Here is a 13,630-nt window from a genome sequence, read left to right on the forward strand (position 1 = left end):
CTCCACATCACCATGCAGCGACGCCTCGGACCGTCAACCGGCGTGGGGGGGCGGCGCGCACAGCCGGGCGCTTGCGTTTTGTGTAGCGCTCACAACTACGGCGGAGGCCCACGTGACTGGCCGGTGGGCGGAGGAGTGGAAGGGCACAGGAGTGGGTGTTGGCGGCGTGGGCGGCCGACAGCGGTTTGCGAGAGTGAGCACAACGGGCGTAACGTCGGAGCGTATGGCCGCGTAACGGGCAGCGAGCGTGGACAGAAATGCCTAAGTCCTTTATAGTTGCCCCAGACTGAGGTGCAACTTCAGCTGGAAAAAGTTGAGTTCAATCAGAGGGATCGGTCTTTCAAACAACAAAGTCGACGTGATTAGCGCGACCAAGACATGCGAAGAACAAGGTTCTGCACCTGATGGACAGGATTTGTGTTGTTGAGCGCTTCGCACTTATTCTAAGGCGGAGGTAAAAAGAAAGAACACCTCTGTCGAATCGATACGTCAGGAGAAGATAGCCTGCAACAGATTTTGGTGCCAAGGTCGGTTAAGAGGCTCGATTGCTTGAGTTGCAGCCCACCTTCTCATGGAATCCTTCCCATAAAAATATATCGCAAGGGGTACTTGCGTGGAGTCGGTTTCCGTCGTTAGGTTTATGGCGATAGTGATCAGTGTTGTCGTATGAGGAGATCTGGGAAGGAAAATCCCAGACCTGTGCGTGTTTAGCTGAGGACTACTGAAGTAGCCGGCTTGAAAACCGTATAGACCGTGTTTAGCTTTGTCAACATCTCATCCCATTCGCCTTGAGCCGTGCTTAGGATGGTGACAGCTCCACCCGCTCCAATTCGCCATTTTTGTTCGAGATCGTTGTCATTAGAAGAGCTGAATGCGGTGCGGATAAGGACTGAAAAGCTGCCACCTCCCCCAAGATCCAGAAATCCCATGACACCGGAATACACCCCGCGCCTACGAGACTCGATGGAGGAGAGATGCATGCAAGAACGTTCTTTCGGTGCACCAGTCATAGAACCTGGCGGAAGGCATCTCTGTAGAGCCGTAAGCCCGTATGCTGACATATCCGCCGACTGCAACTGTGGAAGGTCCCGTGCAGCGAACCCAGGCCGAGTTGGATCAACTTGGCCTTTGACATGTGTAATCATTGAAAAAACATGCCCGTAATCCTCGACCTCAAGAAGTTTCTCGACACATACGCCACCTGAGCCACAGATACCATAGAGATCATGCCGGATAAGGTCCGCAATCATGAGGTTTTCCGCGGTTTCCTTGGTCGAACTGAGAATCTCTTTGGCCATTTCAAGCGTCATATTGTCTGCTTTCCTCACGGTACCTTTCATAGGTTTCATCTCCAGAAGAGACTTCCGGTCCCAATTGAGAAAGCATTCAGGGCTGCTGCTTAGAACTTTGACTTTTCCTAATTTTGCATAAGCACTGAAAGACGCGGGGTTGTACTTTTGAAGGCGCTTGTACAACAGCCAAGGGAAGTTCATGCTACCATTGTCTGGTTCAGAGCAAGGCACTGTGATTACTGTTTCGCAGGTAAGGCACAGTTCGTATGATTCACCGGCGTGCAGTTCGGCGATACAGGCGTCAAACTGTTCTTTGTATTGTTGTCCATTCGGAAATTGTGCTGTGGATCGACTGAGTATGGAATCCAGAGCCACTGTGTCAGTTGTCATACTGTCGATAATGTCCACGACAGGATGAGATGACAAATCTTGCAGGAGTCGCACTGTTTCCTCGATCCACCCCGCCGGCTCATTGTCAGCTTCCCGTGTAGATTGTACAGTAACACGGCCAGACTCATGGTCGAGAATCACACTCCGTTCAGTCCATAGTAGACTCGCATCCACTGGATCTTCTGAATCCTCTACCGAGGAGTTGTGGCCATGTCCATTTGCGTGAGGAAGGCAAGCGAGCCCCATTTCATATGAGAAGTACCCGAGGAAACCAGCCCAAAACGGGACATCCCTACTGCCTGATTCGACCTTTTTCATGTCCATCAAGTATCGAAGGACATCCCAGAACTGGCTGGTTGACAAGGATGTATTAATCACAGACTGCCCTTCTAGGGCATTCTCGCAATCATGATTTTCCATGAAAAGCCTCTCAGTCTGCGTGAAGAATTCTAACCTCCAGCTGCCAGGACTAGGTACAGATATGATGCTGTGTCGGCCATTGGATTTAAACATCACTGTCGGGGAACCGGGACTGTTGAGGGTCTCACAGATCAAGGCCGAATCTAGCGGTTCAGTGTAGAAGTGTCGAAAAAAAGAGTATCTTGAAGTAGATGTGCACCAGGTCAACATGGTATGCACGATGTTCGGTAAGGAAGCTATGTCGTCCGATTCGTGGAGGCAGTCGCGTATCATTTTCAGGGGAGTGCCCCGTCCACTGGTTTTGTTGTAGTGGAGAGACATCTTCCACCATTTCCCCAGTATCTGTCTGCATGCTTCCTTGTCCGACTTGCAAGATTCTGGATGAAATTGAACACCCCAGAAGGGTCTGCTCTTATGGCGCACAGCCATTGGAAGTTGTATCGGCTGAACCAAGCCAGTGGAGACCTGTTCCTCTAAGGGCAGCCATGCCAGAATATCAAGCTCTTGTGCTGCAGACTTGTCTGATCGTGCCTCTTCGTGGTCATTCTGTAATTTCTCAAGCTGGGCATATAGGGAGTGGTATAGAGTGACCTCCAGATTGGGTACGCGATCGAATATGTCTTTACCGGTGGTTTGAACGCGGCGAACCTGGCCATGGAGCGGATACGGTAGCCGGTGAATAGGAATACCGTGACGAAGGCATAAACTCTGAAAACCGAGACATATGCCGAGAACTGGAAGCATGTCTGCAGTGCTCAGGTTCCAGATATCCTCCATAATTCCCACATCGTCCGGTATATGTGGATCACCAGGGCCCGGCCCAAGAACAACGGCTTCGAAGTGTTTGAGAAACTCGGCAGCATTCCCATCCGGCCATGTTGAGTCAATATGCATGATTGTAACTCGGACATCCAGCACCTCCTCGAGCATGGCGACAACATTGTAGGAGAAAGAGTCGTACGCGTCGATATAGAGAATGTTCTTTGGAGATGTCATCTCGTGGCCATTTCGTCGGGAGGGTGGGCGCGTATCATGGCCCAGTAACGGAGCCATGTCTCGGTAGAAGACGGAAGGAAGAGAGTATGTCGTGGTGCCGTGCTTTGCCGTGCTAGTGGGTAGCAGAGGAAGGGTATGACAAGGACTGAGATAGAGTTGGATGCATAAGGAATAATTCGACTCAAGATCGCGACGACGCCTCCAGGTGTTCGGTGTCGGTGTTGATGTTGCTCGCTGGCGTCTTCCTCCTGGCTGTCGATGTCTCTTATAAACCGGTGGACCCCGGCTTCAGAAAGATGCTGCGGAGAGGCGCGCTCCTCATTTTGGAGTCGAAGGGAACGAGGTGCAGACTCTTGAGGCGAAGCGGGCGGCGCAATCCGGGACCGGGCCGGGACAGCAGATAATCCGACTCGTATCCGCCACCAAGAGGGCCAAGGTGGGCCAAGTAGTGTGTGATAGCCGGTCGAATCTGTTGCATTTGGCGCTACTTGACTAAAATATCTAACACGAGGAGAGAAAGGCGGGAGGGTAGGGAGAATGTGGGAGAACACCACGGATACAGTGTGTCCGCCACCCTTACCTGAAACCGCACTAAACTATGTTTGGATATCAGGCAGGAGAATCTTTAATCCGCAGTTGTATGGTAAATTATTATCTATACCGTGACGAAATACTGTATTAATGACTAAGCTCCACGTGCCTCTAACCCATAATCCACGTGCCAAACACATCTTACCAACACCGTACTAACGTTAACTTGGTTACTGCTTGCAATTCAAGCAACTCAATGGCTCCCAATCTAGCTCAATCGACGCTTGACCTCATCCACGATATGCTGGTCAGCGGTGAATTAACCACATCACAAATGGCTAAAACCGCTAATTGCAGTAAACGCGCAATATTCCGACTCTGCTCTAATCTTCGATTGTTTGGCACTCTCAAAGCCCCTCCGATAAAAGGCGGACGCCCGCGGAAGTTAACTCCACCAATGCTAGAAGCCCTTTGCGATCATCTAATAGAAAAGCCAGGTCTGTACCTGCACAAAATAGAACTCTTTCTGCTAGACGAATTTGACATACGTGTGCCGAAGTCTACTATCAGTGATACTCTCCGCCAGTCCGGTTGGTCTAGAAAGGAATGTCGGCAGCAAGCGAGAGAACGAAATACCGATTTACGTAATGATTATATACATCTGATTTCGGAATTCCAGTCGTTCCACTTGGTTTATGTGGACGAGTCTGGATGTGACAAAAGAATAGGCTTTCGAAGAAGCGGGTAGTCTCCGAGTGGTACAACACCGGTTCAGGTGTCAAGATTTCATCGGGATCAGTGCTACCAAATACTCCCTGCTTACGCACAGGACGGTGCTATACTTACTAGAGTTCTTCGAGGCTCAACTAATGCATCATTCTTTGAGGATTTTATCGAAGAACTACTTCAGCATTACAGGAAGTGGCCCGAGCCCAAATCTGTACTTCCAATGGATAATGCATCCTTTCACTATTCTGATAAGATAGAGCAGATGTGCTGCGAAAAGAGTGTCAAGTTAGTATATTTGCCGCCCTATTCACCGGACCTAAACCCCATAGAGGAGTTCTTTGCTGAGCTTAAGGCTTTTATTCGGCGGAATTAGCAGGCGTACAAGGATGATACAGAGCAGGGGTTCACAGCATTCTTGGAGTGGTGCGTTGATAAGGTGGGAGCAAAGCAGCAAAGTGCAGAGGGTCATTTTCGGCATGCAGGGCTGACTATTGAGTATCCACATGAGACGTTCCAAGGTGCAGTAGGCTACTTGGCGAGAGATTCGTACAGCATTGTTGACTAGGCGTCTTACAGGTATGGCTATTGTAGTATATTAGATACTTAGCCGGCTACACGAGTCATAACAAAAAGTATATTTTACATGTTACAGTACAGCTTTGCCATCACAATTGCATCTCCTGCACCCAGTCATTGATTTCAGTGACAAACCGGCGTGCAGCCCCGAGTTTCACGCCTTGGTTGATGAAAAAGCCAGGGTCTTGATCTTGGTAAATCTGCTTCAAATCAAGGCAATTGTTCAAGGCTATATCACGTGCCTTAATAATATTGTCCTTGAAGCTTTCAGTATTCACTCGCGAGAGTTGCCATGCAGCGTAGTTCTCTACTGCTACTTCCAACGGACCGGGGACATTGATAGAACTACTAGGCGGTGAGGAACTGAGTGCCGGTGGTTCCGCAGCAGCAGGTGGGGATATAGTCATCGACCGAGGCGGTGGCGTGGGGAGGACATTGATATTGATTGGAAATGGGGATCCACTTGCAGGATGCCCAGGGACCTTCTGTCGTTGTTCCAGCCGCTGCTGCTCCTCGGCATATAACTGCCCACGGATGTTGTCGGGCACATCATCGTGGGATTCAATGACACCCCCCTCCTGCTCCACATACCTAACCAGCTTCCTCAAATGGTGTGTGCGCAATCTATAATGCTTTTTCCCGACAGGGTCCTGCCAGCAATATTGCGATTCGAGGCGGCACGGAGAGCCAGGACAGCGCATTACTCTGTACACGTCCCGCCAGGCCGAGGGCTGCCCCGAAACCTGTTCCGCGTCAATCTCAGCGTCTCGTGCATGGAGCATTCTTCTGGTCACTGAGGTTTGTCCTCTTTTGTCAGCGCCATTCGAAGGCTGCTCGGAATCTAGATAATTAATCGAGATACAGAGCCTAAGCCTTTTGCCTTGCTGAAATAGATTTTCCCATATCGTGAGCTGCTTTTGGATAGCTGTCCAGTCAACATCAGTTTTCTCAAAGCGCTTGACGAGATCGCGCTGTGAGCGATCATTTACAGAGACCACTACTGTAGTGTCGTCTAGTCTCACCCGTCGGTTACGAGCTATCTTCCGACGTAGTAGATCTTCCGCTTTCTGCTTTATTCCTGACCAGTAGGAGTGGGGATCCAAACCCAGATCTTGTTCCGTGTCCTTCGCTACCACGCGATTGTTGAGAGTTACTCTCCATTCAATCGAATATCGGACCATTAAATATTGTTCGCCGCCATCTATTCCTGCAATATCCCACTCCGTGTCTCGAATGTAGTCTTGAAGCGGCGAATGACGCAAGGGGGTGGAGCTTCGACGTCCACGACTAGGGGACGGGCTGTATCCAGATGGCGTGCCATCGCGGCTAAAGATTCCAGGAGTGGGAGCGTACGAAGGGGTGCCTTCGCCTGGAGCAAGGTAACGCGCCGGAGAGGCAGTTTCACTTATTGGGCTAAGTGCCACGTCATCAAGGCAACATATCCCGCCGAAGAGCCTATTGTTGGAAACGATAAGATGTTAGCTGGGGAAGAGCGGTCCTTTGCATGATCTATTTGGAGGACCAAGGGCGTTTGCTGACAGGCTGAATATGATAACAAGCAGAGCAATATGCGCTGCACTACTCATGCTGTTCGTGTGGCAATGGTCCATGTGGTGTATGGTAGGAACATGGAGGGCGAGGAGGGGCGTCTTTGGCGTGCCATGGATACGTTTTTGTTTGTTCAGTTTGCATATAAGCCAGTCACGGTGCCCGCCCGGGCCGGGGCGGTTCCAGATCCTTCTAAGCCACGTGATGAAGCATTAGGTGACGTTGTATCACGTGACTCTAGGCTATCAGTAGCTTCGGAGTCCTCTCTTCGAGGCCACGCTCTTCGGCTAATCCTATCACCCGTGGCCGTAGACAGAGTGTGAAGAAATGTGTAGAGACTGAGGGCCTTCCGCAGCAATTCCCTGCCGGGCATAGTTCCTAAATGATGCTTTTTCTCTACTATTGTCACGCTGCCGAAAGAGCCAAGAACCGAGATGCCGATCGGCGCAATGGCGGACATATCGGAAATCCCTATCTTCCAATCACATAGTAGATATGGCTGTGGCTGGCTAAACGTAAGCCAGCACATCCTTGTCCTTCAACCGTGCCAGCTCATCATTAAATATACCTCATATTAATGAATCACTTACCTATCGCTTGTCCTGTGCTACGTACAAGATACTGTGATATTTCTAGAAAATTAGAGGGCGAGCTCTCTTGCTAGATCAAATATGCCCGATCCTTCCAGAACGTATTTTACGAACCGTTTCGTGGATATGAAGAGACGGAAAGGTGAAAATTCGAAACTAAGCAAAGGACAAAGGAGATGGCTTAACCTGTACTACAAAACGGAGTCTCCTGATAGACATCGAGTCGGACTATCAATATCCGCATCTGTATATCCAGAAATCAAATGATAGCATAACTCGATCTCATATGCTACATTGGACTAAGCGACATGCTTAGTTTTCCACAATATATAGTCTTTACCGCTTGATCATTCAGGTCAGCGGAGCCGTTTTTTCCGCCGCCGGCCGAAGGTGGGGGTAGAGCTGATCTCTTCGGAGTTATATGCACGGCTCGGTCTGATTTGAGAACCAGTCCCACTTATTCTTGTGTCTAGTTATAGGCCACCCCGCTTTTACCTTCATTTTCTGGCATGTCTGCAACGTCCTGTGGAACACATTGTGAAATCTGCACAAGCTTCGTTGATGAATCTGGTTGACATCATTTAGGGCTAATACGCATTTATTATACATACGTGGGAGATGATGTCCTCAACACACGAACAAGTCTCAAATATGTCTGTTCCCTCTTTCACTTATTCACCACTTCCACCGAAGTCATATACACGAATGATTCGCCTTTTGCCAGACGAGGATGAGAGCGCCCTAATCAAATGTGAACTTCTCAACTACAACCTCTCACAACCAGGAGAGGAACATCTTTATGAGGCGCTTTCCTATGTTTGGGGAAGTCCAGTCAGATCTCGTTCAATCATTCTTGATGGCTATATGCTCCCTGTTACTGAAAGTCTTTATACTGCATTATTGCATCTCCGAAGCAAGCAACTGGAAAGGATACTATGGATTGATGCGATGAGCATAAACCAGAATGATGACAGTGAGAAGAGTAAGCAGATCCCGCTTATGCGGATGATTTATGCACAAGCCAGACGTGTTGTTGTCTGGCTGGGGGAGGCCCATGACTACGGGGAAAGAGCACTTGAAACAACAATTGCTTGTCTTGGCAGGAAAAAGGTTTCAGAGCCAGTACAAGGAAGAGTCCGTGTAGAATGTGAGAAGTTGCTACAACGAGACTGGTTTCGCCGTACAGGGATATTCGAAATCGGCCTCCGTCCCACACACTTATTATTTGCTTTGTTGCCCCACTTCTACAAATCTAGCGCCTTGGCAGTTTCATGGATGTTTCGTATGTTACAAGGCAGGTCGAACCTCATTTCGCCCCGGCAAAACAACTTTATTTCCACGCCCGGGTGCTAAGGCGCCAATTCCAAAGACTAGTTACTCACATATAAACCCAGTAATATCATACAGTATATTTAGTTCTGTATCACGATTGTATGTGTATTATACTAGACCTGTCACCTGTACTGATAGATATACGTCGCCAACTGGGTTGCGGACCGTCCGATTAAACAAAGTTGTCAGCAACGAGAGCTTGCTTGCTTGCTTCCTGCATTTCTCCTCTGCCATATCTTGTGGGTTGAATTTGAAGGAGAAGTAGAGGCTCGGGACCTATCGCTGGCGAGGTCTGTCAGGCAAAAATGATGATATCGTACTGTGCTATTGCTCGCTTCACACACCTCACCTCGCTTATCATGATGGACCGCCTTGTATTCTCTAGCTAACTTAAAGATCGGAATATTAGTTAATCCATTGTCAGCCTCACCGATTTCAGCACGTTGACTCTGTCACTGTGCCCCTGAGTAGAGTATCTCTACACACTCTACAGCTTTTCGGTATACCTTCCATTCCTTAGACCCTTAATTACTTCCTATAATAAGCGCAATAGCTTGTCCTTCGGATCGTCAAACTCTTAGTGGCCAAAATCAAGCGAGTATGTCCATCCGTCGAGCAATATAGCAGCGCTCCTGGATCATTGTCAAACGTGCATCAGGACAAGATGAACGGGGATATGTTATCTCTATACACGCATACTGAGCCAAGTTTATCTCATCAATCGAAGCGACAAAAGACGTCTCACCCAATATTTCTCAATTCACGACATGATCAGTACACGGTCGGTTGGATATGCGCGCTGCACATAGAAATGGCAGCCGCTCGGGCTATGCTAGATGAAGTCCACGAACTACTACCGAAGCATACAGACGACACCAATACCTATGTACTTGGAAGCATCCAGCTGCACAATGTCGTTATCGCGTGTTTGCCAGACGGACAATACGGAACAAATAATGCAGCAATAGTCGCGACGAACATGTTACGAACGTTCAAATCAATCAGCACCTGTTTGATGGTAGGAATCGGTGGTGGGGTGCCAAGCAGAGCTGATGTGCGTCTGGGTGATGTCATAGTTGGAACAAGAGTTATGCAGAGTGATCTTGGAAAAGTTGTCGGAGACGGAGAGCTACTACAAACGGCAATACCTAGGATTCCTCATCAGTCGCTCGGGACGGTTGTGTCCGCCCTACGTTCGAAACACGAGCTGAGTCGCAGTCGAGTCTCGACAATCCTACAGCAGCATCTAGGTGGCCAACCACGATATAGTCGTCCAAACGTGCCGGACCGCCTCTTCCATGCAACATATGACCACGAATCTATAACCCCTGGCTGCGACAAATGCGATCAGTCAAAGGTTGTTCCACGAAACAGCCGAACGTCGGACGAGATAATAATCCACTACGGCGCTATTGCTTCAGGAAACCAAGTCATGAGAAGTGGCACTACTCGGGACAAGGTCGCTCAACGACTAGATGTCGTATGCTTTGAAATGGAGACTGCTGGACTCCTTGATATTCTTCCCTGTCTCCCAATCCGGGGAATCTGTGACTACTCAGACTCTCACAAAAATAAAGAATGGCAAAGGTACGCCGCAGCAACTGCGGCAGCATATGCCCGGGAACTTCTTGAGGAGATGCCTGTGACTGAAGCATGTACAGGGCATATGTATGTGCATGATCTGTGTAAGTTCTTTCCAGAGCTTAATGAAATTTGGCTTGTTCTGCTGACTCCGGAAAGTAGACAATAGTTCACCCGAAGACCGCCGGCGACATTTGTTAAATTCCCTCAGGTTCGAGCAGATTGATTCTCGTAAAATGAACATCAAAGCTGCCCACTCTAAGACGTGTCAATGGTTTCTCGGTCATTCTAGCTATAAAGAATGGCTTGACCCTGCTGCATTGACGCGACATCACGGATTCCTGTGGATTAGCGGTAAGCCGGGTGCGGGCAAGTCAACAATCATGAAATTTGCATACGAGCGCTTGAGGAGGAAGGCCCAAATAAAGCATACTATCACAGCTTCCTTTTTCTTCAATGCGAGAGGGGAGTCCTTGGAAAAGTCGATCATCGGAATGTATCGATCATTGATACTTCAACTACTGGAAGGATACTCAGATCTTCAGACAGTCTTGGACGATCCTGAGCTTGTGTCCCAAAGCTCTAATAGCTGTCCTCCTTTAAATTGTCTTAAAGACATTTTTCTTAACTCAGTTTCCGCGCTCGGCCAACGTGAATTCACGTGCTTCGTTGACGCTCTTGATGAATGCGATGAACAACAGGTTGTTGATATGATCCAGTTCTTCGAAGACCTGACAGAGCAATCTTCGGCTAAAGGTGTCTTATTCCGAATATGCTTCTCTAGCCGACATTATCCCTATATCATCATTCGACAAGGAATCCGACTCACACTAGAAGACCAGCCCGGTCATGCACAAGACTTGCAGACATACGCTGCTAACCGTCTTCGTATTGACGACCCTTCACTTGCCGAAGAGCTACAAGTGCAACTTTTGAGTAAAGCTGCCGGTGTTTTTATGTGGGTTGTCTTAGTTGTCGACATCCTTAATAAGGAGTATCGACGCGGTGGGATGTTTTTAACAAAGAGACTCGCTGAAATCCCGAGTGATCTAAGTGATTTGTTCAAGGACATCTTGAGACGTGACAATGAAGATATGGAAGCTCTCCTGTTTTGTATTCTCTGGATTCTCTACGCAAAACGCCCACTCCAACCGAAAGAGTTCTATCATGCTGTCTGGTCTGGTTTATCACTTAACAGTCTTGTTGATGACCGAATTCCAGATGTCACCATTCCAAATGCTACAGACGGCCTGGACCAGTTTGACAGATATATCATCCACTCCTCAAAGGGACTGGCTGAAGTTACAAAATCCAAGGAGCCGACCGTGCAGTTTATCCATGAATCTGTCCGAGACTTCCTCATCAAGGACAATGGGCTGTTTGAATTATGGCCTGAGCTTGGGCTAGACTGTGAGCGACTAGGCCACGAGAAGCTCAAACAGTGCTGCTCCCGCTACCTGAATGATACTTTGGTATGTACATCTATTAGTGAGCTGCTATCCATGCCAAACGCAAATGAGTCAATGGAAATGTCAAAAAGATTTCCTCTGGTGCAGTATGCTAATAAATATATCCTATACCATGCCAACATTGCCGTGGAGTCTATTCCTCAGAACGAGTTTCTATCTTCTTTTCCTCTCTCCACCTGGATCATGGTCCACAATGCCTCCGAGGATTTCAAGACCCGCAGATATACTCAAGGGGCAAGCCTGATGTATGTTCTCGCCGATAACGGATATTCTGGGCTCATCCGTATAAGACTCAAGGATGAGCCACAAAGTTATGTGCCTCAGGAGAGATATAAGTACCCTCTTTTTGCTGCTTTAGCAAACTGTAGGAAAGACGCTGTTGCTGCTCTTTTGGACTTACCCACGTATATGTACGAGGGAGTGGATATTACTCAGGGACTGAAGAGCAGGAAAGACTTTAAAAGATATGGAGATCAAACACCGCTATCTTGGGCTGCTCAAGAAGGGCGCAACGTGATTCTTAAACAACTCATTCAGAACGGGGCGTACATTAACGAGCAAGATAGAGGGGGGTTAACACCGCTTTCACGAGCTGTAAAGAATGGCCATGAGGCAGTCGCAAAGCTGCTTGTTGAGAAGGGAGCAGAAGTTAATACCAGTGACAATAACGGCTACACACCACTGCTATGGGCGTCACAGAATGGCCATGAGGCAGTGGCAAGGCTGCTTGTTGAGAAGGGAGCAGAAGTCAATACCAGTGACAATAACAGCTACACACCACTGCTATGGGCGTCACAGAATGGCCATGAGGCAGTGGCAAGGCTGCTTGTTGAGAAGGGAGCAGAGGTTGATACCAGCGACAAAAGGAAGTACACACCACTGATATGGGCTTCACAGAATGGTCATGAAGCGGTGGCAAGGCTGCTTCTTGAAAAGGGAGCGGATGTTAATGCCTATGACTCTTTCAAATATACACCACTGCTACGGGCCTCACAGAATGGCCATGAGACAGTGGTAAAGCTGCTTGTCAAAAACGGAGCAGATATCAATACTACTACCGACTACGGCTATACACCACTGATATGCGCTTCACGGAAAGGCGATGAGACAGTGGTAAAGCTGCTTGTTGAAAAGGGAGCAGAGGTCAATGTTAATGACTCTCTTGGATACACACCGCTGATATTGGCCTTACAGAATGGCCATGAGGCAGTAGCAAGGCTGCTTGTTGAGAAGGGAGCGGAGGTCAATACTAATGATTCACTAGGATACACACCACTGATATGGGCTTTGCACAGTGGTAATGAGGCAGTAGCAAGGCTGCTTGTCGAACAGGGAGCGGATTTTAACATCAGTGACAATAACGGCTACACACCACTGTTATGGGCGTCACAGAAGGGCTATGAGGCATTGGCAAGGCTGCTTGTTGAGAAGGGAGCAGAGGCCAATGCCAGTGACACGCATTGACAAAGCATCTTCTATATAATAATAAGCTCATATTCATACCAACAAGCAACATAGCTGAATGCCGCCTTCGTATGTCTCAACGTATACTTGTCAGACAGTTAGGAGTGCTCCATGGACACGATGGCAGAGACCAGTGCTCGCAACGCTACGTAACATACCTATACTGTTAGTTTGGTTCAGGGGCGCTAGCAATGTCCTAACAGGGAACATACGGCGCATTTGTCCTTGACTTATTACTTAAATAATTGTGCAGCCATGATGCACACCTAGATATCGGCCTAAAACCTCAAACAGGCTGTTATATTGTTAAAGTGTTCCGATCAATTGTTTGCTCCGAGCATCTTTGAATCGGTCTACTTTCTCTTGGCATGCATGACGGGAAACCGTTTGAAGTACATGAAATGTGGGCATTGGTTTCGAACTGAAGTGTAACCAAGGTACCGAAAATATTGTCCTTTTCATTCCGCGTTCCTCAAATTCTTTTATTAGGATACTGGTATGGCGAACGAGAGCTTAAATAGAATCTGGTTAGTTTGTAGAACTAGATATCTCTTAGGATTCCGCTCCTATGCTTTTGTTGGACTTTCTGTTTTCTCCATCCTACATAGGAAAAAGTTCCCTTTATGCCAGCAAGGAACACTACCATCTCATCCAAATACAGACCAGTTTCTTCGCGGAGTTATGCTGCATGGTCGACCTCCACAATTAACCA

General features: G+C 48.2%; 3 protein-coding genes across 3 annotated transcripts; 1 reads left to right on the top strand and 2 right to left on the bottom strand.

Annotated features, from left to right (window-relative positions):
* Positions 1-707: 707 nt before the first annotated feature.
* pabA (aminodeoxychorismate synthase pabA) lies at positions 708-3,155 on the bottom strand (the record flags this gene model as incomplete). Its single annotated transcript, XM_035506349.1, has 1 exon — positions 708-3,155. The coding sequence occupies one exon, from the start codon at positions 3,153-3,155 to the stop codon at positions 708-710; it is 2,448 nt and encodes an 815-aa protein (XP_035362242.1).
* A 1,868-nt stretch (positions 3,156-5,023) lies between these two features.
* AtWU_11250 (uncharacterized protein) lies at positions 5,024-6,520 on the bottom strand (the record flags this gene model as incomplete). Its single annotated transcript, XM_035506350.1, has 2 exons — positions 5,024-6,389; positions 6,474-6,520. The coding sequence occupies 2 exons, from the start codon at positions 6,518-6,520 to the stop codon at positions 5,024-5,026; spliced, it is 1,413 nt and encodes a 470-aa protein (XP_035362243.1).
* A 2,695-nt stretch (positions 6,521-9,215) lies between these two features.
* AtWU_11251 (Pfs, NACHT and Ankyrin domain protein) lies at positions 9,216-12,918 on the top strand (the record flags this gene model as incomplete). The annotated part of the gene is made up of 3 exons (XM_035506351.1): positions 9,216-10,089; positions 10,148-11,457; positions 11,542-12,918. The coding sequence occupies 3 exons, from the start codon at positions 9,216-9,218 to the stop codon at positions 12,916-12,918; spliced, it is 3,561 nt and encodes a 1,186-aa protein (XP_035362244.1).
* Between the last annotated feature and the right edge of the window lie 712 nt (positions 12,919-13,630).

The sequence above is a fragment of the Aspergillus tubingensis genome (assembly GCF_013340325.1).
Source record: "Aspergillus tubingensis WU-2223L DNA, scaffold_15, whole genome shotgun sequence".
In the NCBI taxonomy this organism is placed as follows: Eukaryota; Fungi; Ascomycota; class Eurotiomycetes; order Eurotiales; family Aspergillaceae; genus Aspergillus; species Aspergillus tubingensis.